The sequence below is a fragment of the Symphalangus syndactylus genome, chromosome 4, assembly GCF_028878055.3.
Source record: "Symphalangus syndactylus isolate Jambi chromosome 4, NHGRI_mSymSyn1-v2.1_pri, whole genome shotgun sequence".
NCBI lineage: Eukaryota > Metazoa > Chordata > Mammalia > Primates > Hylobatidae > Symphalangus > Symphalangus syndactylus.
The window spans coordinates 63,432,795-63,456,241 of NC_072426.2; the positions used below are offsets into that span (position 1 = coordinate 63,432,795).

Consider the following 23,447-nt stretch of genomic DNA (forward strand, 5'->3'; position numbering starts at 1 on the left):
CACGGTTTTGCCCCACTTTGATCACGAAATTGTTGTTCTCCCTGAGCTTTTCAATTTGATTACCGTTCTAACAGTTCTGTCACTTGCCTCAACATATTGGGGGGAGGAGTGTAATTAAGATTCTCATTAAAAATTATCTGAACCCACTTAGCCAGCACTGTTTCACCTAAGCTTAGTTTTATGGGCTGTATTTAATTCCCTGTGCCCCCCACACATTAAAATCAGATCATCGAAATGTCTGTAGGAAAGGGTGAAGGAAATGGTCCAATGCTCTAGTTTACTGGAAGACTATTATCTTTAGACATAGTTCAAAATTTTGAGGAAATAAAAAGGATATATGCTTCGGGGGAAAAAAGTTTTAATATTCTAGAATGGGGGTATTACTCCCAGGGATTACCAGAGAATCCGCACTGGAGTTGTTTATGTAAAAATGTAACATCCTTGAAATTCACAGATACGTAAGGTTAGTGTCTCCCCTCCCCAGGCTCCCAGTCCAGGCGAGCTGGCCCTAAAGGAGCTAGTACCTTTGATGCTACAATCTTGTTTACATCTGCAGGGCAGAGAATTACTTGCTTTGCTTGGACGCTCCCTCCACCCCCTTCTAATTTGAAGTAATCGGAATCTAAATACAGTCGAAAAGGCCCACTCTTCCTTTACTGCTTTGACAAGGGAAAAACCTGAAATCCACGTCTTAAATCAGCTCGGTGGTTTGTAGCCCCCCAGCACCCTGCTTCTATGATTGCATGCCTAATGTATTCCCTGGTGATTCTGGGCATTAATTAGTTGTTTAATAGGAGTATGACTAAAAATGTAAAAGAAGGATTAGGAGCGTGAAACGTATGTCCAGCTCCTTCCACACACTCGAGGAGGGAATGAGAATCATTCTGTATCTTCTATTTCTCCAGGAGCCATTTGCATTTCCCACCAGCTGCTCACTTCAGCTGCACTGGCGCTGGGCGAGGCGAGGACCCAAAAGCTCAGCGCAGTGTCTGCGGCGGCCGGGACTGGGGTTAACCAGCCCCTGGCGGGCTAGACTCCAGACAGAAGGGGGGCGAGAGGAACGTGAGCTTCCCGAGCCCCTTCCTCCCAGCCCTGGTTTGCAAACCTCTGAAACCCGAAAGAGGGGAGGGAGTTGCACGCGCGTATCTGTGCGTCTTTTCAGCGCAACTCCCTTCCCTCTCCCTGTGTCTCTCTGCGGATCTCTGAATCTTTCTGTCTTTGGTTTTCTCATTCTCTTCCAAATTTTCCATGAGATTGCCTATCCTTGCCACCGGCTGAAGGCGAGGCCGTTCTGTTACGAGCGCCTCTTAATCTCTACAAAATGAAAAGAAAAAAAGAGAGGATTATATTAGCCCATTACTCAGAGGAATGGGGAGGCTGCAAAAATCGTCGATGGGCAGAGGTGAAAATGTCTTTCTCGGACTGCATTTTCCGGTGTCCTGTAACTAGAGTTCAGTTGTGGGACTTGTTGAAGAAATTTGATTTTCTTGCCTCTGCGAGATTTCAAAAACCAAAAATAGAAATTCTCAGAGTCAGAGAGGAAATACAATTAAAAAGCACGTGGGCATTTTCCCCCTCATTTCTCTCCCCTTAAATAACACTGCTTTGAGTTTCCACTGGGTAAAGAGAGAAAGTTTGAGTTTCACGGATGTTACGTGGAGGTTAGAAATGGCTTAAAATGTAGATCTCTAATCAGTTTTCTTCGTGGCTGAAGAGGCTAACCCTTTCCATAAAATGAGTCCATCTGTCGACTGTTAGCTATTTCAAAGTGAAGGGATTTAGCACTCAAAACAAATTGAGCAAGTTTGTTTGCCTGTTTTTACTGCTAACTCAAATGAATTCAAAACAAGGAGTAATTCAAGAAAACACATAACATGTTCCAGACAGCCCCCAAAAGTAGGAAAGCCCAGCACCTATATAGTGACTAGGGTTAGTTTTAAGCACCAGGCTTTTTAAAATGTATCTATTTTACGCACATTCTCCCGAGTCATTATATATTTCTAAAATTGCAGGTATTGTTATATTGATTTAGGAAGAGCAATACAACTTTTAGAGGGAACTTTATTCTCAATTAGGGACCAAAGAGATGTCTTTTTAATAGCGGGCCTGAGTTTTGCTCTCAAGCAGGAATTAATATTGGTGGGAAAATCCGAATCCAGGAGCAATGGCTGTGTTCCAATACTTTCCAAAAACATACATTAACAGGATGCCCTTGAGATTGAAAAAACATTGTCCCATATGCCTGGCAGAAGCCTTCACACCTGGTCCTCCAGGAGAATTATATTTATAGTCCTTCCACTCAAAGGCAGGACAGAGCCAAGATATCCTGCTCACTACCAAAATGCACATCTTTGCTCAAGTCAAGAAATCAGAAAATCAGGGTTCAGAAGTAAGGCACACTTTTCGAGTGAGAATATCTCCTGTAATTTCACGTACTCTTTGCTTTACAGGAGCAAATGTGGACGTGAGGGAAACTCTCTCCCCCACCCCCACTTCCATCCCGTGCAATTTAATACCATCCTCGCCAGGAACCTTAACCTCGTCATTTTAAAAAATGAGATATCCGTGACCCAGGGTGAACTTGTTGAATGTAGGTACAGCAGAGGAAATTCTAGACTCTATAAGCGTCTGAGCCTTGTCCAGCGCAAACCCTTCGTGAACACTGGTCAGTGCGTGGCCTTGCCCACCTGTGCGCCGACACTCTCAGCGTGCCTGGCCCACCCGCCTTGACCTCGGGCGCGGTGTCCCAGCTAAGCTGGGCCCAGCGTCCCTGCCTTCCCCAGCTGACAAGCCTAGCTCGTTCGCTCCCGGCTGTGGTTCTCCCACCCTCTCCCACTAGCTCACTCCATTCTTCCAGATTTCTCCTCACTCATCCTCTCCCATCCCCACCGCGCCCACCTCCACTCCCGCCCTCTATCGGTCTCTCACTTTCCTCCCTCCGCAGTCCCTCTTTGCTGTGACCTCTTTCCTCAACTCTGCAGGCCTAAAAGAAGGTCACGCACGCACGCTCACACCTACACTCCACACGCCTCGTCCCAAACAACCCCATGAACATTGTCCTTTGTTCCGTCTCTTGGGCCACTTTCCCTGTCGCTTCCTCCCAGCCCGTCCTGATTTGCTCCCCAAAAGTACATTTCTGTCTCCCCGCTGCCCTGGCGCTCCCCCTCTGAGTTATTAGGCCTGCCGGGTTGGTGCAGTTTCCTTTTTCTTCTCTTCCATCCCATCCTCCCTTCTGGTCCTCCTTTCCACAGTGGGAGTCCGTGCTCCTGCTCCCCGGTTGGCTCCGAAGTGCCCCGCCCGGTCCCCTCTACTTTCACTCTCCCGGCTCTGGCTCCCGACTCTTCGGCCCGCTGGCCTCTGCTTCCCTCCCCTGCCTCGTTTCTCGTCGCCCCTTCTCGCTCCCCCCGGCGCTCGCCCGGGCGCTGTGCTCGCTCCTGGATCGCCAGCCGCGCAGCCGGACTCGGCCGGCCGCCCGCGCGCCACTGTGCAGTGCAGTTTGGTGGAATCTCTGCTGACGTCACGTCACTCCCCACACGGAGTAGGAGCAGAGGGAAGAGAGAGGGATGAGAGGGAGGGAGGGGAGAGAGAGTGCGAGACCGAGCGAGAAAGCTGGAGAGGAGCAGAAAGAAACTGCCAGTGGCGGCTAGATTTCGGAGGCCCCTGTGCACCCGTGGACTCCTTCGGAACTTGGCATCCTCAGGAGCCCTGCAGTCCTCTCAGGCCCGGCTTTCGGGCGCTTGCCGTGCAGCCGGAGCCTCGGCTCGCTGAAAATCGCCCCGGGAAGCAGTGGGACGCGGAGACAGCAGCTCTCTCCCGGTAGCCGGTAAGTGGAGGCCGTCTATCCCGCAGGGATGTGAGATAATGCGAGTCTGGAAATTTGTTCCACTTCGGAGAATCTTCACCGTAGGTGATTTGTGGCTTTGGGGGCTGCGTTTCGCCCAAGGTAACGCAGTTGGCAAACAGACCTTGCAAAGCCCTGTTCCTTTCGTACCCCGCCACAGACACTAACAATCTACAGGGTGCTGAAGTCGAGTGGGAAGCCAGACCATGGCTGGCATTTAAAACGAGGTATCTTCCCTTAAATCTCGGTGCCAACACTGCAGGAACAAATCCTCGGGCCAAGGATTAGCATTCTCAAGATAAAGGGCTGGGTACAAAGTTTCAGCTACTGGAAGATTAGCCCCTTTCCCATTGTTATCCATTGGAAAAAAAAAAAAAAAAGAAAAAGATTCCATCTTAACTGGCAGTTAGTGACCTCTCAGGCCCAAGCGAATTACCTGGGAGCCAGGCCTGGATGCCAAGATCGCACCATTTCTTTGGATTTTAACTCCTTTATAAATTGATCACCAGTCAACTGCAATCTGGCACTTCAGGAGATACATTTTAAACGGATGCAGAGAACTATTTTCCAACTGGAGATTAAGAAAAAAATTTTCGATTCTAAACCTCAGAAATATGTTCCTCTTTTCCAGTTTAGCCACTTTACTTTCTTAAGCAATTTAGAAATCAAACTATCATAAGGTGGTGTGATTTTCTTTTGTGTGAGTATTGTCTTACTAAACGGAAAAAACGTTTACTATTATAAATTTAAATATCAGAATTCATACATTCTAAAATATTTTTATGAAAAATTAATGTGATTTAAAGAAATTTCCTTGCATTTCTTTTAGTCCATCAATCAAAACTAAAGATGCTTTTATCACACAAAATATCATTTTGGCAGAAATCCATCTAAAATTCAAATACCAATAATATCAAGAAAACAAAGCACATAAGCAAAATAAATTGAAGATTTTTGTTGATGTAACATGAGCATACAACATTTCAATAATCAAACTTTCCCTAAAAAATTAAATAGCCACTTCATTTGTGGACTATTTTACTTTAACTCAGCAAAATTACACTTAAATTATTTAGGTGCTTTGTTCCTTAAGTTAAGTGTGCTTGTCTTCAAATGTTCCTAAAGCACTTATATTAATTGGTTATAAAGAACGCATACACATGGTAATATACAGAACTGAACTGAGCAGTATTTTAATTTCCTTAAATAATTACTTACTATAAATTAATTTACTGGCTAATTTCGCAATTTAGTTCATTTAAAACACATGTTCCTGTGCTGTTTATTTTTAAACTTTCCATTAAAGATTTTGTTATGGGGTAACAAAGTGTATGAAAAGGGGGGAAATGTGAAAGGATTTGGGATTATTCGAACTGTATTTTTCCTTCACTTTCATTCTTGCGGTAGTCATCAGAAATTATTTTGAAGCAAATTGTTTTATTTCTTAGGGCTTGCCTGCCTGCTTTGCCATGGTTCCGCGTCCTCCATTAGCAGTGTAGTGCTTTTTGCGTGCTCACAATATAAAACCCAAATTGGCCAAAACAAGAGTCCTTGGCATATACATTCCAACCAGAACATGAACTTTGGGGGTGAGAACTACCTCCCATCAGGAAAAGTCTCCCATCTCAATTTGTGAGATTAGTCATTGAAGCCAGTCCCGAAGTCTGGCAGCCAAATTTCTCACAGAAGACTTGTCTTGATAGGGCAAGTTTAAGGATCAGCAGGCGGGAATTGGAGGTCTGTTTTTAAAAAATTATCTTCACCAGTTATTTAGACTCAGTTCTTCTACTAGGCCTGGTCATTAAATGAAGCATAAAAATGCAGGTCTCAAGGCTCATTTTGACTGCAAAATAAATCTCCAAGTCACAAGGACATGTAGGAGTGAGCTAAGGAACACGCCTTGACCTTCTTTTCAGTCCTTAGAGTGGAGCTCTATGAGTTCTTGAAGATTTGTTTTGTATTGCTTTGTTTGGTCTTCAGCACTGAAGCACAGGGGAGTGGGGGGAAGAATGTGTAATAATTGACTGACTTTACACCGAGCAACGCAATCTTTTTCTTTTGTATATTTCATTCTTTAAAAAAAAAATAAATAAAAACTATTTGCAGTTACCATCTGCAGTGCTCCGGCTACCAGCTAATAATGCAGCCAGTTCAGACATATAAAAAAAAAGATTATCGAAATGATGATGACATGCAAATTTCCTCTGAAATTATCATAAGTAAACATTTGAAGTCTGGACTAATAAAATCCCATCTGTGTTACTTCATATCGAGTTAGTAGAAAGCTGTGATAATGAATTTTGTAATATCTCACGAACAGACATCTCAATCAGGGACTAATCCTGTGATTTTACTGCAGAATCACTAAATCTGGAGCCGCCAAACTGCTACTTCTGGGCCCACGGGCCCACAAGGATCGAATCTGCAGAGTCCCCGCCCGCGTTCTCGCTAGCGGGTGGGGGAACCGCCTGGCGGTCCCCACCCTGGATCCCCACGCCACAGCGCCGGGCAGCCCCTCCTGTAGGCAGCGACCTTGGCCAGAGGCTCCCCAGGGCCCAGCTCCCTTCAGGAGAGGCCGAGACGCAGGGAAACGCTACTCAGGCCAGAAGCAGGCCGGCAGCTCCCTGTCCCGCCTCTGTGCCTCCGCCAACCGGACAACGCTTGCTCCCACCCCGATCCCCGCACCCGCGCGAAGTGGGCCGGCGTACCCTGGTTAGCGTGGAGAGAGGCAGGCGCTGAGATCGAAGGGGCCTAGGGAGCCCTGGACCTTCTTTTCTTCTGTCTTTAAAGCAACCGCGGCTCTTCTACTCACCCGGTGGAGCCCCTCGAGACCCACCTCTCCCGGCTTCCCTGTGGCAGAGAAGGGGGAGCGCGTTAAATGCTTGGCTCGCTGCGTTGTGGTTGAAAACGTGAAAAAGATTTGGCTTGCCCGGGAGAGAAAGGGGGAGAACTGGGTAGCAGTTATACCAGAGCTATTTCTCCGTCCTTGGCGGGCAGTAAACCCTCCAAGAACGTTTGCCCTACTCTCCTCAGTCTCGCTCAGTCCACCTGGTGTCTCTCCTCTGCGATCTTAAATCATACTTTAGGGTAAATAAATGGCCGGGTTAGTATCTCTAGGAGAAAGTGTGGCTAAATATGGAAAAGTGGCTCCTGATGGATGAGAGGCCCGAAGTCAGCTCGCTCCTGGAACACCCTAGGCAAAGAGCCCGTTCGTTTCAGAATTACAGAAAACCGAGGGAAACTGCTGTCTAGGACAGGGGCACGTTGGCTCTGATGTTCTACAAATGTTTACCTAGCTCCAACTAATGGACAAGCACTGAAGGGTGGTCTTTGCATACAGCTTCCCAAAGAGAAAACTCCTCTCCACCCACCCACTCCCCCTGCCATTGCGTTCAAATGAGTTCTTAACCCCGGCACCGAGATTCTTGAAAGTAGGTCCACAGCTTCCCCAGCACACTGTGGCTTTATAGTCCTCTAACCTCTGGGCCCTTTTGCGCAACTCTGGAGGGAGATCCCCTCTTGATAAATATCTAGATGTTCTGGGCCCGAGGCTAGGCTGGAGACGCTGCTGCACAGCCAGAGGCTGTCAGGTCGGAAAAACACGCCTGAAACCTAGCACACAGTGGGCGCCTAACAGCTAGTAATGTAGTCTCATCTGAGCCCTGCGCACTCGACGGCCGCCGCTTCTTACAGCCTTCCTTCTCTTCTGTTTTGCAGATAACGGGGAATGGAGACCAACTGCCGCAAACTGGTGTCGGCGTGTGTGCAATTAGGTAAGAGCCCCCTTCTCGTGCCCGGGTCATCGGAAGGGAGGCCGCGCCACGTGAGGGCGGCAAAAGGGCACTGGCCCTGCGGCGAGGCCCCAGCGAGGGGTGCTTCCCCGAGGGGCCAGCCTGGACAGGAAGGAAATCAGAACCAAATCGCCAGTGGCCTCTCCCTGTGGCGGGGCGGTGGACTAGGAAGCAGCGGCGCGCTGTGTACAGAAGCCCCCCAGCCTACTCCTTCCAGCTGGAACCGCGGGCAACCGGGAGGCGAAGAAAGAGTACGCCATCCTGCCCCGGGTTGCCAGAGGGTCCGGGGGACGGGGCTGCCGTCTGCTCTTTCCTCTAACTGGGTCTTTGCTCTTTGTCCCTCTTTCTCCTCCGGCCTGCCTCGCCCCTCCCCCTCCTCCCGTCCCCGGCTCCTTTCGGCCGCGGTCCGGGGCGCCTTTCTCCGCACGTGGGGCGGGCGCGCGCGTGGCCCAGGCGTGCAGCCGGCGGCCGTTGAATGTCTCTTCTCCAAAGACTCCGAAATCAAAAAGGTCGAGTTCACGGACTCTCCTGAGAGCCGAAAAGAGGCAGCCAGCAGCAAGTTCTTCCCGCGGCAGCATCCTGGCGCCAATGGTAAGGCCGGGAGGGAAGCGCAGGCCGCGCGCTGGGCACCCGCCTCCGGGACTCTGGGCCTCGGGCGAAGCACAAGGAGGGGAGGCCGCCAGACCTGGCTCGCCTGCTGCTTGAACTTAGACACTGGGCCTCTGGGTGGGACGGGAAGCAGCCGTCCCAGGGACGTTAATTCCTTTCCCCAAATTATACTGCACTCCTGAGACCCAACACCTCTCCCTCTCGCTCGCTCCCTGTGGTCTGAATCCCTGCGCACGCTCCAGCAAACCTCGGCGTGTTGGCTGGCGTGGAAAAGTGGTCCAACAGCGACCTCTGTTGCTCGTCATATCCCACTGCGCGCAGCACCACCAGGGCCCACTCAGTCCCTCAGGCTCTCAGCCACGCCCCACCCAGACTTGTGGGTGCGCGGTTCATCGCGGGAGGCAAGCACGGGAAACTTGAGTTGGCGAAGGTTTGCTTTGGCTGGTTGGGGGAGGGGCGGGAGGCCGACAACATCCCTGAAGAGCTGGAGGGCAGCCACTGTGCTTAGCAGCCCAGGGTAGAATGGAGGTTTGCCCCTGTCGACGCGAACCTGCCTGAAGTACTACTGGTTGCCAGGCCTTGGGTTTTGGCGATGTCGTTGCTTGATTGGCTGGTTTCACTCTGGAGGAGTCGAGGGACTTGCCAGAGGAGGTCTACAGGCTTACGTAAAAAGTTAAAAAGTCTCCAACCTACGCCACAGGCCTTCTCTGAATTGAAACTTGTTCTGTAGGGGTGTGTGTGTGTGTGTGTGTGTGTGTAAGGGATGCAGGGGGGAAGATGCCTTTCTTTTCAAATACATGGAAAAAAAAAACCCCTCAAATTTACTGTTCCTCTGTTTTCCTGGCTCCGTAGTAAATAAGTGCCTAGCCTTAGGAGGCTGTTGACCTTTGATAATGTGAGCAGATAAAGCCCCCCCACAGCCCTCGGCCCCTAACCCCCTCTTTCCGGATTAAAGTGTAAGAATACAAATGTAATATGGGATGGAGGGGGCCGATTTGGGACCCCGGTCAAAAAAAAAACCTTATTACTAAGAAGAAAACAAAGATCTTGCATTGGAGTTTCCCCGTGAATCTGAGAGAAAATGATCATTTGTTGAAATGAAGCGTCTAAAGCGACCCGGTGCTTCACGCCCGGACACTGCACTACACCGCCAGTCGCCCTGCTGGGCCAGTTAAACGCTCACTTGTCTGGGATTAACCCCGTGGGGTTAAATGGGGGCAATGCAGAGATAACGTCGCGTAATTTCTGTCATTTAGATTGTGTTAAATTCTTCTTCTGTTTGATAATCGGTAGTAAAAATAAATTATTAGACCGTAGTATGTTTGGGATATTGTTAAAAATCAAGAGCAGCGATGACTTCTGGGGAGAATGCTTTGTGCGGGCTCAGCCGTGGCCCCGGCCAGACTAGAGGAGCTCCCCAATCTCGCTTCGCGCAGGGCGGGCTCGCAGTCGCCAAGCCGAGGCTGACATTTCTTATTGTGCTGGGAGCCAGAGAGACGCAAAATGTCTCCTCCTTCCTCAATCCCCACGCCGGGTTTCCTAGACAAGGGGAATGCATTCTGAGGACAGGTGGAGAAGCCTACGGTGGGATGGGGTCCTCGTAGGTGAGCAGGAAACGGCTAAGAGGGGAGGAGTCCTGCTTGCGCCGGTCACAAGCCGGGCAGGCGCCCCTGGTCGTTCGCTTTTGATAACTAGCAAATAAAGAACTAGAAATAATGAATGATTGCTTTCTTAACCATTACTTTTAGGCCCGCATTGTTTTAGTGCACGTGAAAGGCTCTTCCCCTACACTCAATATGTCTGTTTTCTACTTTTGGACTGAAAAGAAAAATTGCTGCCTAAACACGTTTAATGCCATTAATTAAGAAAAGGCATGTAAATGGGAAGAAATGCTGAAAATCTTGATTTAATTGGCTTTTAAGTAACTAGTAGACAAGACAAAAAAATATCACACATGAGTGGGCAAAGCTATAGCACTGCTGAAGGATAGAGCACCTATCCTTCCCTGATTTTAAGTTAACTTATGGAATATCCAAAGTCCTGGCCACAGCCTGCTTGTAAAACAAAAGGATTTATTTCCTGTATTTTTTTAAAGTTTTTCTTTGCTTTTAAAGAGAAAAAAGTTCACAATGACGTATGACTTCTTCAAAGGGCCGTGATAGTCTATTACGCTACCCTCTCCGCCTCTGCCCCCCACGCCCCCCAAAAATACCATGTCCTCGTTAAAGACTAAACGTTCTGTATAGGCAGAGTCCACCTCTAAGCAGTCCAGGCTGTGCCTTCCTTCCCTAGTGAGTTCCATTCCCTTTGGTATCCATTGGGCGGATGCCCAGCCTGGATAGAACCTGGAAACGGGGGTAGCACGAGAGCGACTGGAGACCCCTAAAATCCATAGGTTTGAGAGAGGGTGGACGCAGCTAGCAGAAGATGGTGTAGAAGCCAGCTGAGAACGACCCCCTAGAGCAAAGAGACCTTTCTTTGGCTTTTCTTGCTTTGGGGGTCCTGAAAGATGCCTTCATCTTGTGGAACTCATAAAATGGTCTTCACCTTCAGGAGGAGGACGCGCTGACCCTCCCCTGTCACTGGCTCAGAAAGTTTCAGGGCGGCGGCTCTGGGTTCCGTGCTGAAATCGGACTGCACTGCAGCCCCTTTGGACCTGACGCCTGGCTTTGGTGCTTCCCCCGACCTCCCCAAGGAACGCATTAATTGTTAAATAGCTATGGCCCAGTGGATGAGCTGAAAGTGTTCGACCCAAGTCTCTGGTGTGGACAGACTTCCTCCCTCTGGGAGGTGGGCTCCATGGCCCGTTGTGGCACCCCCAGCCGCGACACACACCTTCACAAGCGGCAGCTCGGTCCCAGCCTTCTTCGAAGGACCTGGGTTAACCCTGGCCGCCTTGGCGGCCGCAGACCCCTCTCCGCCGCCCCGCCCCCGCGCCTCTCGTTCAATCAGCGAATGTTTGCGGAGCATATACTACGTGGACTCCTAATGTACCCCCGAAAGCAAATAATACAGTTTTCCTCGCCGTTATGAAGCGATTTTAATCCTAACATGGACACCAGCCAGATCAGCCCAGACCGTCTCTAGCAAAACGCAAAATGGTGGTGCGTGGGGTAGTGACCAAGGTCCTAAGCCTTGTCAGAAAGAAGGGGATGTGTAGAGAAAGGTGGAGAACTCTAACTGTGGCTAGCGTGGAAGGGACATGTGCTTGCCGAAGGGGGCATGAGACTTGAGGAAGAAGCAACGAAATAGGGCTAAGGAGAGTTTTCCATTTTCTTTCCTCCGCCGGACCTCCGCCATCCCATTCTCCCCTCCCCCCGCCCCAGTCAAATCTGCAGCTCACTTGAAAGGTGCCCCACCGCTTTGTAGTTTTTCACCACCAGGGGAAATTGTACCAATTGGCCGAAAGTAGTCAGTCCCTGCGGATCCCTACCCGCAAAGGTGGTCTTTACAGGTCGCGTTCCTCGCTGCTCACTCGGTACACAAAGTTTCTTAAGGCTGGTTCGGCTGTTATTCCGCACCGCCCGCTGCTAATATATGCAGCAGTTGTTAGAGCGGCTCGGGGGAAAAGGAAATGTATAACGAAAGCTTATTCGTGAGCAGGAATATACTAATGGAACAATCTGATGTCTTCTTAATCCTATGTAAAAAGCTTTGTCGTCTTCCTAATATTGACTGAATGGGTAATTAATGGCTCTTCATCTAGACGAATACCCTGTAATCCAAGATAGGCAAAAGACAACAAGCCCAAGGTAGAAGACAAAAGGCCCAACTGCAGCGGCGTTTGCCCGCCTCCTACCCCCCAGGGTCTCTGACTAGGAAACTTTTCTCTCAGAGGAGAAAAAGGCAGGAGTGGGAGAATATATACCTATCATTTCGGGATGAGACTTCACCACACCACCTGACCACCCAGCTCAGTTTTCTGTTACTCTGTCTTTCCACCTCCAGTCCTTCTCCCTGCATTTTTTTTCTTCTTAACTCCTCTAGGATGACCTCCTACCACCACCGCCATTATGGTCCTAATAACCTTTCCCCCTCAACCCCACATCTTTCACTTCAGCAACCAATGAGGCTCTTTTCTGATCCAGGAGGAGATTCCTTTCTTTTAGAATCCAATGCGTAGAGTCTTTGAGAACTAAAGTAGTTGGTAGGGGAGGAAGAAATTAATAGAAAGGGAGAGAGCATACAGAATTGTGTGTGTATGTTAAAGAGCGACCAGGAATGACAGAGTCAACTTCTTTGTGAGGATCTGACGGGAAGAGTGTCCAAGACTCTACCAACAGGTTTTTAACAGGCTGACATTTTGATTTAAACCTGTAGAAGTAATATATTACTTGGGTTACTACAATGAGGTGGGTTCCCTTTTTTTTTTTTTTTTTTGTCAGCTGACAGCTTTTAAAATATTATTTCGCTAGGGAAATAAAAGCTTCATCTCAGATTATAGGTGGGTATTTTTGGATTTATGTGATTTATGGTCACCATGACAACTAATGCTGAATGTTAGCTACCAGCATGTCTGGGAGAGAGGAAACAGAAAGAAGGGAGAGCAAAAGAAATAGAAAAGGGAGATGGACATGAGCTGGAGAGGGAAGAAAAGAGAAAAAGAGGAAGACAGATGAGTGTTTAATCCAACTGTTGTTTAAAAAAGGGGGGGGGGACTTCATTTAGCCCCTTGCCACTTCCTTCTTTCCTGACCTGGATATCTATGCTCGATTTCATATTCCACCCTCCCTTCCCCTTCTCCCAACACATGTGCTATACCATGCTCCTTATTTTACTTAGTTCAGCAAGTAGTTGCTTTCTGGAGACTCAGAGACACCTAGGAAAACTGGCGGTAACATGCAAATGTGAGGAAGCATTAACAGCATGTTCATTGAGTGATTTTAGCAAATGCCCCCTCCTCCTCTAATCTCTTTCTCTTCCCCAGGCCACTGTGAGGTGGTAACTCCCACTGTCATCTGAACACTGTTCCCCCAGCTAGTTACCCCAAATCTCAAATGGTTGAGCAGCTAGAGCTGTGGGATGGAAAAATGGGTACCATTTGCAGGGACCCAGAGAGGGTGGCTGTTGCTCAATATATCTACAGACTTCCAATTCAGAAAATGATCTTCCCCTTTTGATGAGCCAGAGCTTTTTAAATTCCATTTAGGAAATGGGGAAAAGGACAGCTACAGTGAAGCTTTTAATTTCTGGGTTATTTGGTTCCATGGCTATGAGGGGTGGTGGGTAGTGGACTGTTTTCAGCTTGGTTTGTATGCAGAGAAAAGCCAGATAGTGGAGGGGGTGGGGCACTTCTCGGGCAGGGTGCAAGGTCTCCATCTGACCTCTACGCCTTCCCAGGAGCTCACACACTTACGCCCATCACATGGCTCCAAGCTGAGTCCAGGCGGGCCTTGTCCTTGAGCTAGCTTGGGCCGGGCAGGACTCCCACCCGTCTAAGGCTTGACAGCTCAGGGAGATGTCTAATTAAGCCATCTTTCGGGTGAACTCTGAAGACAGACTCTTTCCGAAAGTCAGAGATCACTTGGTTGAGTCCCAGGCCAGACTGATACGGAGAGTTTGGCGGCACAGCCCAACCGCTCACTGCCATGGCCAGAGGGACTTTGCGCAACTAACACTGAAGAGTGTGAAATTAAATAAGACTTTAAGACTGGTAATCGGTGGCAAATACCAGCACAAAACACGGCTGACCCCATGTCACACATTTCCCTCCTCTAGGGTCTTTCTTTGAAAGAATAAGCAAGAAACCCCAATCGAGACAACCCCTGATGTCTCCCAGACTCGAAACCTCACGCCGGCACTGGGCTTTCCTTCTTTGCCCCGCATAAGCCATGCAGCACCTCCAGTTTTCCTACAAGGATCCCACCGATGTTCTCCATATTGGCAACTTCTGTATTAGAGGCTGAACTCATAGTAATTTCTAAAACCAGTTAAGAAGAACTTAGCCAGAGGTCACAGTAGTGCTGGAATCACAAAATGCATAAGATTTATTGTCTTCTGGCCCCTTTCTCATCTATGCTGCCTATGCCTGTGCACCCACAAGTCTTATGTACATTAAATCTCCAAAATCAACCACCACCATGCCACAGAGTTTTCACTGGACAGTGTTTCTTAGTTCCCACCTCATACCTCTTTTTCCCCATGCAGACTTATCATGTTGGTGTCCTGCCACACAGGGGGCCTGAGAAGAATGTCACCCAATCGCCGCTGCTGTGAGTGTGTAAAGTGATTAGGAGATTAGGAGAATGTTGAAACTCCTGCTGGAAAAATGCAAAGAAAATCCTCACTTTGAGTCAGTTGTTTACAGAGCCAGTGTGTGTGTGTGTGTGTGTGTGTGTGTGTAATATAAAATGGATGTGAATATATATATACAAATAGATATGGTTTTGCTTTTACTTTAATCTGAATTCTCTAGATAATTGTCTTTATTCACCACTTGACTTCAATGGGTCCACACAAGTTAGGACTCCTTATCTTTTCAGGCATCTAGGCTGCTGCTGATCCCCAGTGCTTCCAACATCTCACACACATTGGCACTATGAGGTGCAGTCACGTGCCCTTGGGTTTTTCAACCACTTTGGAGGCTGATTGAGGTCCTTCATACATGTGTATTTGTCGTGATGAATGTTCCATCAGTAGAGTGGAGCCACCAGAGCTTAAATCAAAATTCTGTGGGTTTATGAGAGATGGGTTTAGAAATCTATATGGCTCTGTGGGGCTTCTCAGCTTTCTAAAATAAGGCATTAACACCCAAGCTTTCAAAAATATTTGCAGCTCTGGGGTTTGAATCTTGAAAAACAAGGAATGAGGGGCTGTGTATACTAACTACAGTGGAGATTTTTTTCATTCTTTAATGTGATGGAGTCCCTTCATTAAATGAAGCTTTAAGGGGCATGGTATTGTGGCGACCACAGCTATTCTGAGGTTTAAAAGAAGAAACTGGAATATGATTAGTAAACACATTCAGCAGAAAAGAGCTGGATTCTTATTGACTTAGTTATAGGTCATCGGCTGGCAGTGCAATGGGAGGAAATATTTACTTTACACATATACTTTATGATCTTGGGGGAATTAGAGGAAATTCAATAAGAAAACGGCTAGAAACATTTAAAACCCTTATTTAAAAGACTTAAGCAAATTAGAGTCTTATCAGATTAAAAACCACTACAAATGTAAGAGCATTGTCTTCAGTGAAATGCTGTGGGGTCTGAGAAGGAGATTCTCCGCCAAATCTCAGGGATAAAATGCGCCATTTAAGCACCAGATAATGAGCAGAATGTAAATTAATTTAACCTTCTTTACCAACAGGCTGCTGATGTAATGTGTATAATTTAGTGATAAGATTGCAGGACCTAATATAGCTGGATGTATGAGCCTCAGCTAATGCAGACCTGTCACATGAGGATGTGTTCCACTCTGAGCAAGTGTCTGTATGTGTGGAATGGGGTGAAGTGGAATAAAAGTTTAAAAGCAGAAATGCTGATTTAAAGCTTACTATGAAGAAATTCCTCCCTTGCAGCTAAGTTATTCTTAAAGTGGGATGATACTGGTGAAGAAAGACTGAGAAACAATTCTCATTTGGGTCTTTGGACTGCAAGTTTAAAACGGGGAGGAGTTGCAGATAGGGTTTGGGGGTGGTCAGGGCAAAGGAGAGACACATAAGGTGCAAATATATTTGTAGTCTGCTTCATCCACTTTGTTCCACACTGAATAAGTTTCCCAATCTTGTGACAAGGACAAGGAGGGAGTGTTTTAAAGATACTTCATGCTGTCATTGCAAATCATTGACTGTAATGTCAAACAAATACACATTCAGAGATGATAACACTAACTCCATAGTAAAACAATCGCCCATGCAGAAACCCAGAGGAGATTAGTTTGTCCTCTCCAGCTGACTTATGCTGGGGGACAAAAGGACTTTCAAAAATTATTTTGAATATGTTTGGATTTCTTTCTTTAATTTCTTTGGAAATTAAATTTACTTGGAAACAGTGCTATAAAGAGTTGATGTCTCCAAAGGTGATTTTTTTGGTTTTATATAAATAAATAAGGCTTTGCTTTTCCTAGTTGAGCGCGGTTCTAGGCTTTTCGCCCTTAGCCCACACACACCCCTTCTGCCTGCTTGGACTTTAGCGGCTCAAGACAGCCTTGAGCTCACTGGGAAAAGAAAATGGCTGTTAAAAATTATCCTTGAAATTGGTTATTTGGCAACATTCTTAATTGTATGGAAATTCATTAAGGCATATTTCATATATAATTAGCTCAAGGTTTTTGATTCTACAGGCTTTATGGATTTGAATCTGATTGATAATACAGTAAACAACAGAGTCGAATTTAAAGCGTGGCTCTCTCGGGTTAGGACGAGCTTAATACAGTGTACAAGGAATTTGAAAGATCTAGGATATGTGTCTTAATCAACGTTAAGTAGAATGGATAAGCTTTCAGCATTTTGAAAACGCTGGGTTAGGGTTTCTATTCTATTGTGTGTTTTCTGTCTGGGGACTAATAAGCATCACAGAGAACGTGATCTGAGGCGACTTTTTATTCTTGTATAAATCCAGAGTGAACCACCAAACAGTTGTTCGTTTAAAGTCAAGGTAATTTTCTTTTGACGGGTCCATTTGCTTCTCGATTTCTAATTTATTAGCCTGCCTTTTCAGGGCTCTGTCTTCTTTGCAATTAAAGTAAAGCTTCTTCAGATTAGCGCAGCATACACTTGACAGGCTGTTTGGAAAATTTAAGATCGGATAAGTGATTTGTTGCTGTTTTTCAAATTTTCTAGTTTTAAGTAGCATGTCTCCTTTTTATATGGGGTGGGGGATTGGAAATGGATGTAGTGAGACAAAAAGAGTGGGTGTCTTGTTGATCCTTGTACCTTTCTTCTTGACCTTTCCACTCACTTCTCCCAAGCCTTCGACTCCTAGCCTCATCTCTTCACCTTTGGGTTCGTACGAAAAGCCGGATCGCCTTGGGCTGGGCAGGAGCGGAATTCCCGGGAGCGTGCCTGTGTAGACCCAGTGGGCACGGCGAGGCAGTAGACCGGCCCCGCACTGCTGATAGGTGCAGGCAGGACAGTCCCTCCACCGCGGCTCGGGGCGTCCTGATTGGTGCAGAGCCACGTCACTCGCACCCGGAGAAGGGTCTGGGAGGAGGCGGAGGCGGAGAGGGCTGGGGAGGGCCGCGGCGGAGTGACGTCTCGGCACCAGGAAGCCCGCCTCTGGTTTTAAGATGTTAGGCCAACAGGGAAGCGCGGAGCCGCAGATCTGGTCCGTCGCTCGCCTGGGTGCCTGGAGCTGAGGTGGGGCGAGGCCCGGCTTCTGTTCGACCGCCCGAGGGTTGTGCGTGTGCGCGTTGCGGAGGGTGCGCTCAGAGGGCCGCGTCGTTGCTGCAGCGGCTGCCGCCGCCGCAGGGGATCTAATATCAGCTACCTGTCCCTGTCACTCTTGACACTTCTCTGTCAGGGCTGCCGCGTGGGGGGGCGGGCAGAGCGCGGTCGGCGTTAGCTTTCCTTATTGGAGGGGTTCCTGGGGGAGGGAGGGAGAGAAGAAGGGGGTCTTTGCCCACTTTTGTTTCGCTTTGGAGCTTGGAAGCCTGCTCCCTAAAGACGCTCCGAGTGGTGCCCTTCTGCCCACATCCCATGTCTTCGTTTGCTCGCTGACTTTCCGTCTCCGGACCTTTTCGCTTGAGCCTTCCGGAGGAGACGGGGGCAGCTTGGCTTGAGAACTCGGCGGGGGTTGCGTCCCCTGGCTCTGCACGCAGCGGGGAAACTCCGCGCCTAGAGCGCAACCCGGAGCGGGCAGCGGCGGCTACGGGGGCTCGGCGGGGCAGTAGCCAAGGACTGGTAGAGCGGCGCGCTCCCTCGTCCATGAACTGCATGAAAGGCCCGCTTCACTTGGAGCACCGAGCAGCGGGGACCAAGCTGTCGGCCATCTCCTCATCCTCCTCCTGTCACCATCCCCAGCCGTTAGCCATGGCTTCGGTTCTGGCTCCCGGTCAGCCCCGCTCCCTGGACTCCTCCAAGCACAGGCTGGAGGTGCACACCATCTCCGACACCTCCAGCCCGGAGGCCGCAGGTAAGGCGCCGCGCCGCCCTGCAGACATTCCCGCTCAGCTGCGCTGCGCCACCCGTTCCCTCTTGCCCCAAGGAAGTCAGCCCCTCCTGGGGGAGGCGTGGTGGGAGTGGTCGTTCGCCTGGCTCTCCGCAGAACTTCCGGGAGCCGGAATTTTGACTACCCCGCGTCCCTTTAGTTCTCCCTCGACCGGCCCGGCTCCTGGGGCGCTAACGGCGCGAGCAATTCTGCCGCCCTCTCTATTCGTACCCTGGCCTCCCTTCTGTTTCCTGGGTCACAAAAATCCCAGCATCTTGATTCGAGGACCTTCAGAGGCCGCCCCACCAATGTCCCTGTTTTCCTCTCGGCTTTCAGCTCCCGAGGAGCTCCACTCGTTAGGAAATTGCCTGAAACCACTCAGAAATGCCCTTCGCGAAGAGGCATTATTTTTTTTTTTTTTCGAAAGGGCCGGCGAACTTGGGTGCCCAACCGAATCCCCACATCTGTTCCTAGCCTTCCCAAACCGCATCGAAATCTGAGCTTTCTGCGAGGGGGGAGGGGGTCTGTAAACCGCGCGCGTGTGCGCGTCCCAGGAGATTTGGTGTGTCTGCACAGAGGTGTATAAATATACTTGAAAGCACAGGCTATAAAAGTGAATGTGCCGCTGCAGTGAGATAAACATGTAAATAAAACGTGCGGCGCTGGGGGAGGGGAGGAGATGGGGCGCGGACACCCACACTCGCGCCTGCACCCCCCACAGGCGCAGCGCTCCTCGCGGTCCGGAGCCGCCGCGCGCACCCTCCTCCGGCGCCAGGCAGCCCAGCTCTTCCACGGCTTATGCCGCTGGTCCAGTTGGCGTCCGCGTCGCAGGTGGGCATGCTGACGGGAAAGTGTGTGTGTTTCGTTTTCAGAGAAAGATAAAAGCCAGCAGGGGAAGAATGAGGACGTGGGCGCCGAGGACCCGTCCAAGAAGAAGCGGCAAAGGCGGCAGCGGACTCACTTTACCAGCCAGCAGCTCCAGGAGCTGGAGGCCACTTTCCAGAGGAACCGCTACCCGGACATGTCCACACGCGAAGAAATCGCTGTGTGGACCAACCTTACGGAAGCCCGAGTCCGGGTAGGAGCCAGCACGGAGCCTGGGAGGGATGAGGGGAGGATGTTGTGGAGGTACAGGCGAAGTAGACCAGGAGAGAATGTGGAAGGCAGCGCCGCCTGGGAGGGCGCCGGTGGGGCGCAGCTTTGCAAAGGCAGAAAGCCTCGCGGCGGCCTGGTTGCGAGATTACAGTTCCCTCTCCGAGGCCGACAGGACTGCCTCCCTGGCTCAGGCTCCCGGAGCGGCACCGGCTCACTGCCCCGCCATCCCGCGACCTTATGAGCTGGGCTGCGTGGGCAATCTCATGCACAGGACATTGTGTTCCTGGCTTGCAGTTGCCAGACCAGAGCTAATAAAATCCCTACCAGGCCAAGAGCCGCGAACAGGCTCCAACCTGTGCGCCTTTAACAAGGAAAACCCGCCAGAGACACGGAAGAGTTGGCCCTCCCTGGGAAACCTTTGTGCCGGCCCTGGCCCAGCTTTTTCCTGGGCTCGCGCTTCTTACACCTTCTTTACGGTTGTTTCGGCCATACAGGTCTCTCCCACATACCCTATTTCCTAGTTTTGTGATCTCCGGGAGCAAAGTTTTAATACACAACTACTAGTCCTCTTAGAAGGAGAAAGAAAAAAAGAAGAAAGACTTTTCAGCTTGGTTTATTTATCTTCTCTCAGGAGTTGAACTCTGGAGATTGAAACTCACACCCCCTCTTCTAAATTATAATCATAGTTTTGTAAAAAGGGCTTACCTTAACTTTGTAGCAAATCTGTACTTTATGGATTGGCAAAAATGAGCTCAAATAAATTACCCAATAGCAACGTCCTGGTTTATGCTGGTCGGTGGAAGATTCCAAATTTGCTAGGATTCTGGAAGCAGAAAACAGAATCAAGCAAATCAAGCGGCATCCAGAGGCTTTGCTGTTAAAAAAAAAAAAAAAAAAAAGTTAAGTGCTCTGGGTAGAAAAAATAAAGCCCCCGATTAGAGCAGAGAAAGCAAAAAGAAGAAAACAACACTGTTAAAAAGAATAAAGACCAAAATGCTCTCCCAAATCAGAGGGAATGAAGACAATCTCTGGGTGGCATTTGTGCAAGGCATGAGGCTATGCTGGTGAATAAAATGCCGGGAAGAAGTTGAAAATGGTTTTAGTTTAACTGTCCAGAGCCAGAGCTGGGTCCCGGGCGGCGTGGTTTTGAGCAAGGTCAGTCTTTCATTAGCTCTCTTGCACATCAGGGGAACGGGCCTCTCACGTACTCTTCTCGCCTGGGCAAAGTTTAGATGGCCTAGGGTAGAAATGGCAAGTAATTAAAATAAAGACAGAGTCTATGGGTTTTCTGGGATCCTTCGAAAACGCCCTCCCACCTCGCCCGTATTCCGGAGCTCCACCCTAGTGCTTTGTAGCCACGGCGCTGGGCTCTCCTTGCAGCTGCCTCTCCTTCCAGGGCGGCTGCTTGTCGAGCCAAGTGGGAGTGAGGCGTGCTTTTTATAGCAGTCGGGTGCAAAGAGGAAGGGGGATAAAAAGGAAATCAAGAATGAAAGGAAAAAGAGAAAAAGCGGATTACGCGGCTGGGCCCGGCGGAGATATGTAATGTGAAACATCACCGGGTGTCAGCTCGGAGATCTCAGGCCAGGCCTCGCTGCAATACACAAAAGCCGCCGTCTGGGGCGACAGGCAGGCCCGATGTGGATTGGGAGCGGGGTTGCGGCTGGGCCACCGGACACGGGTGGGGGCCGGCCGTCCTGGGCGGCCGCCTGCAAAGCCAAACGACCCGGCTGGGTCTGGCGCGGGGGACAGGCCTGTGGGCTTAGGGTAAAGAAGAGGCAGAGCGAAAGAAGGGGGAATCTGCAGAACTACCCTTTCCGGGTTCCCGGAGTTTAATATGCCAAGCTCCTGGAGTTAACGAGCTGACGGAGAGGTGCTCTTTTGCTCTTTATTTGGTTGTTTTGCTAGGCGAGAAAGAGTGTTGGCGGCCTAGTCCCTGTTAAGGGAGCGTGTACCAGGGGGTGGGGGACGACAGTGGAGGTCAGGGAAGGGAGGGAGGAGTTGCGTGGGAGAAAGAGCGGTCCTCTAGTGCCCTTCCAGCCCCTTTTTCTCATCCGTGGGTCTGTGGCTTTGGAGTGGAAGCAAGTTTGCAAGGTGCCCCGGGAAGGGTTGGAAAAGCCTGTTGCCCCGCGTTTATTTTACACTAAGTGTTTTTGGACCTGGAGAAAAGCCTGGCTGAGCGATCAAACGGTCTGCAGGTCTCCATGCGTTCGGCTGGGGTTTGTGGCGTAGCTCCGAGTCCCAGCTCGCAGGCCAGAGCAGACCAGGTCTCCTGCGCTTGGTGGAGACCCGGGCCAGTAACCGAAAGCTGGCCCTGGTAGCTTGGTGTGCAGGGCGGTGCAGTGAAGCGAGGCCAGGGTGTGTGAGTGCGCTAGCGTGTGTGTCGGGGGAGGGCGGGAGTTGGCCTCCGATGGAAGTTTTATTAATCTGCACTGTGGCATCTGTTTGCTCCCTTGCCCCAACCGCCCCCAGGTTTGGTTCAAGAATCGTCGGGCCAAATGGAGAAAGCGGGAGCGCAACCAGCAGGCCGAGCTATGCAAGAATGGCTTCGGGCCGCAGTTCAATGGGCTCATGCAGCCCTACGACGACATGTACCCAGGCTATTCCTACAACAACTGGGCCGCCAAGGGCCTTACATCCGCCTCCCTATCCACCAAGAGCTTCCCCTTCTTCAACTCTATGAACGTCAACCCCCTGTCATCACAGAGCATGTTCTCCCCACCCAACTCTATCTCGTCCATGAGCATGTCGTCCAGCATGGTGCCCTCAGCAGTGACGGGCGTGCCGGGCTCCAGTCTCAACAGCCTGAATAACTTGAACAACCTGAGCAGCCCGTCGCTGAATTCCGCGGTGCCGACGCCTGCCTGTCCTTACGCGCCGCCGACTCCTCCGTATGTTTATAGGGACACGTGTAACTCGAGCCTGGCCAGCCTGAGACTGAAAGCAAAGCAGCACTCCAGCTTCGGCTACGCCAGCGTGCAGAACCCGGCCTCCAACCTGAGTGCTTGCCAGTATGCAGTGGACCGGCCCGTGTGAGCCGCACCCACAGCGCCGGGATCCTAGGACCTTGCCGGATGGGGCAACTCCGCCCTTGAAAGACTGGGAATTATGCTAGAAGGTCATGGGCACTAAAGAAAGGGAAAGAGAAGCTATATAGAGAAAAGGAAACCACTGAATCAAAGAGAGAGCTCCTTTGATTTCAAAGGGATGTCCTCAGTGTCTGACATCTTTCACTACAAGTATTTCCAACAGTTGCAAGGACACATACACAAACAAATGTTTGACTGGATATGACATTTTAACATTACTATAAGCTTGTTATTTTTTAAGTTTAGCATTGTTAACATTTAAATGACTGAAAGGATGTATATATATCGAAATGTCAAATTAATTTTATAAAAGCAGTAATATCACAACAGTGTTTTTAAAGGTTAGGCTTTAAAATAAAGCATGTTATACAGAAGCGATTAGGATTTTTCGCTTGCGAGCAAGGGAGTGTATATACTAAATGCCACACTGTATGTTTCTAACATATTATTATTGTTATAAAAAATGTGTGAATATCAGTTTTAGAATAGTTTTCTCTGGTGGATGCAATGATGTTTCTGAAACTGCTATGTACAACCTACCCTGTGTATAACATTTCGTACAATATTATTGTTTTACTTTTCAGCAAATATGAAAAAATGTGTTTTATTTCATGGGAGTAAAATATACTGCATACAAATTGGTCTGGATTCTTTCTGCCCTCCTCTGTCACTAACTTGGCCAGGGCATCTCAGTCACTGCTTCCTAAACAAACCAGTTCCTTCTGCCTGCCTAGTTAAACTAGTTAAAGCTACAGGGCAGCAGTCCTTATTTAAATTTGGAAGAAATAAATTATAGCCATTCATCAGAAACTAAAAAGAAAAAAAAAGGCATTCCCGGGGGGGAAAAAAGGCTACGAAATCTAATTTTGTCTCTCCAATTTTTCTTTGGCTTAAACCCAGAGGATTCCATTATGGCTAGCAAATAATATGAAAAAGA

The 23,447-nt window shown here is 49.2% G+C and overlaps 1 protein-coding gene across 3 annotated transcripts; it reads left to right on the plus strand.

Annotated features, from left to right (window-relative positions):
• Positions 1-3,592: 3,592 nt before the first annotated feature.
• Positions 3,593-23,148, plus strand: PITX2 (paired like homeodomain 2). Of its 3 annotated transcripts, XM_055273976.1 has the most exons (5): positions 3,593-3,823; positions 7,559-7,614; positions 8,086-8,223; positions 19,202-19,407; positions 21,894-23,148. In XM_055273976.1, the coding sequence occupies exons 2-5, from the start codon at positions 7,569-7,571 to the stop codon at positions 22,455-22,457; spliced, it is 954 nt and encodes a 317-aa protein (XP_055129951.1). In that variant the 5' UTR covers positions 3,593-3,823; positions 7,559-7,568; the 3' UTR covers positions 22,458-23,148. The 3 variants fall into 3 exon arrangements, with proteins under 3 accessions (XP_055129951.1, XP_055129952.1, XP_055129950.1); XM_055273977.2 differs by lacking the exon at positions 3,593-3,823 and having other exon boundaries at positions 7,569-7,614; positions 8,125-8,223; positions 21,894-22,981; XM_055273975.2 differs by lacking the exons at positions 3,593-3,823; positions 7,559-7,614; positions 8,086-8,223 and adding an exon at positions 17,405-18,314.
• The last annotated feature ends 299 nt before the right edge of the window (positions 23,149-23,447 follow it).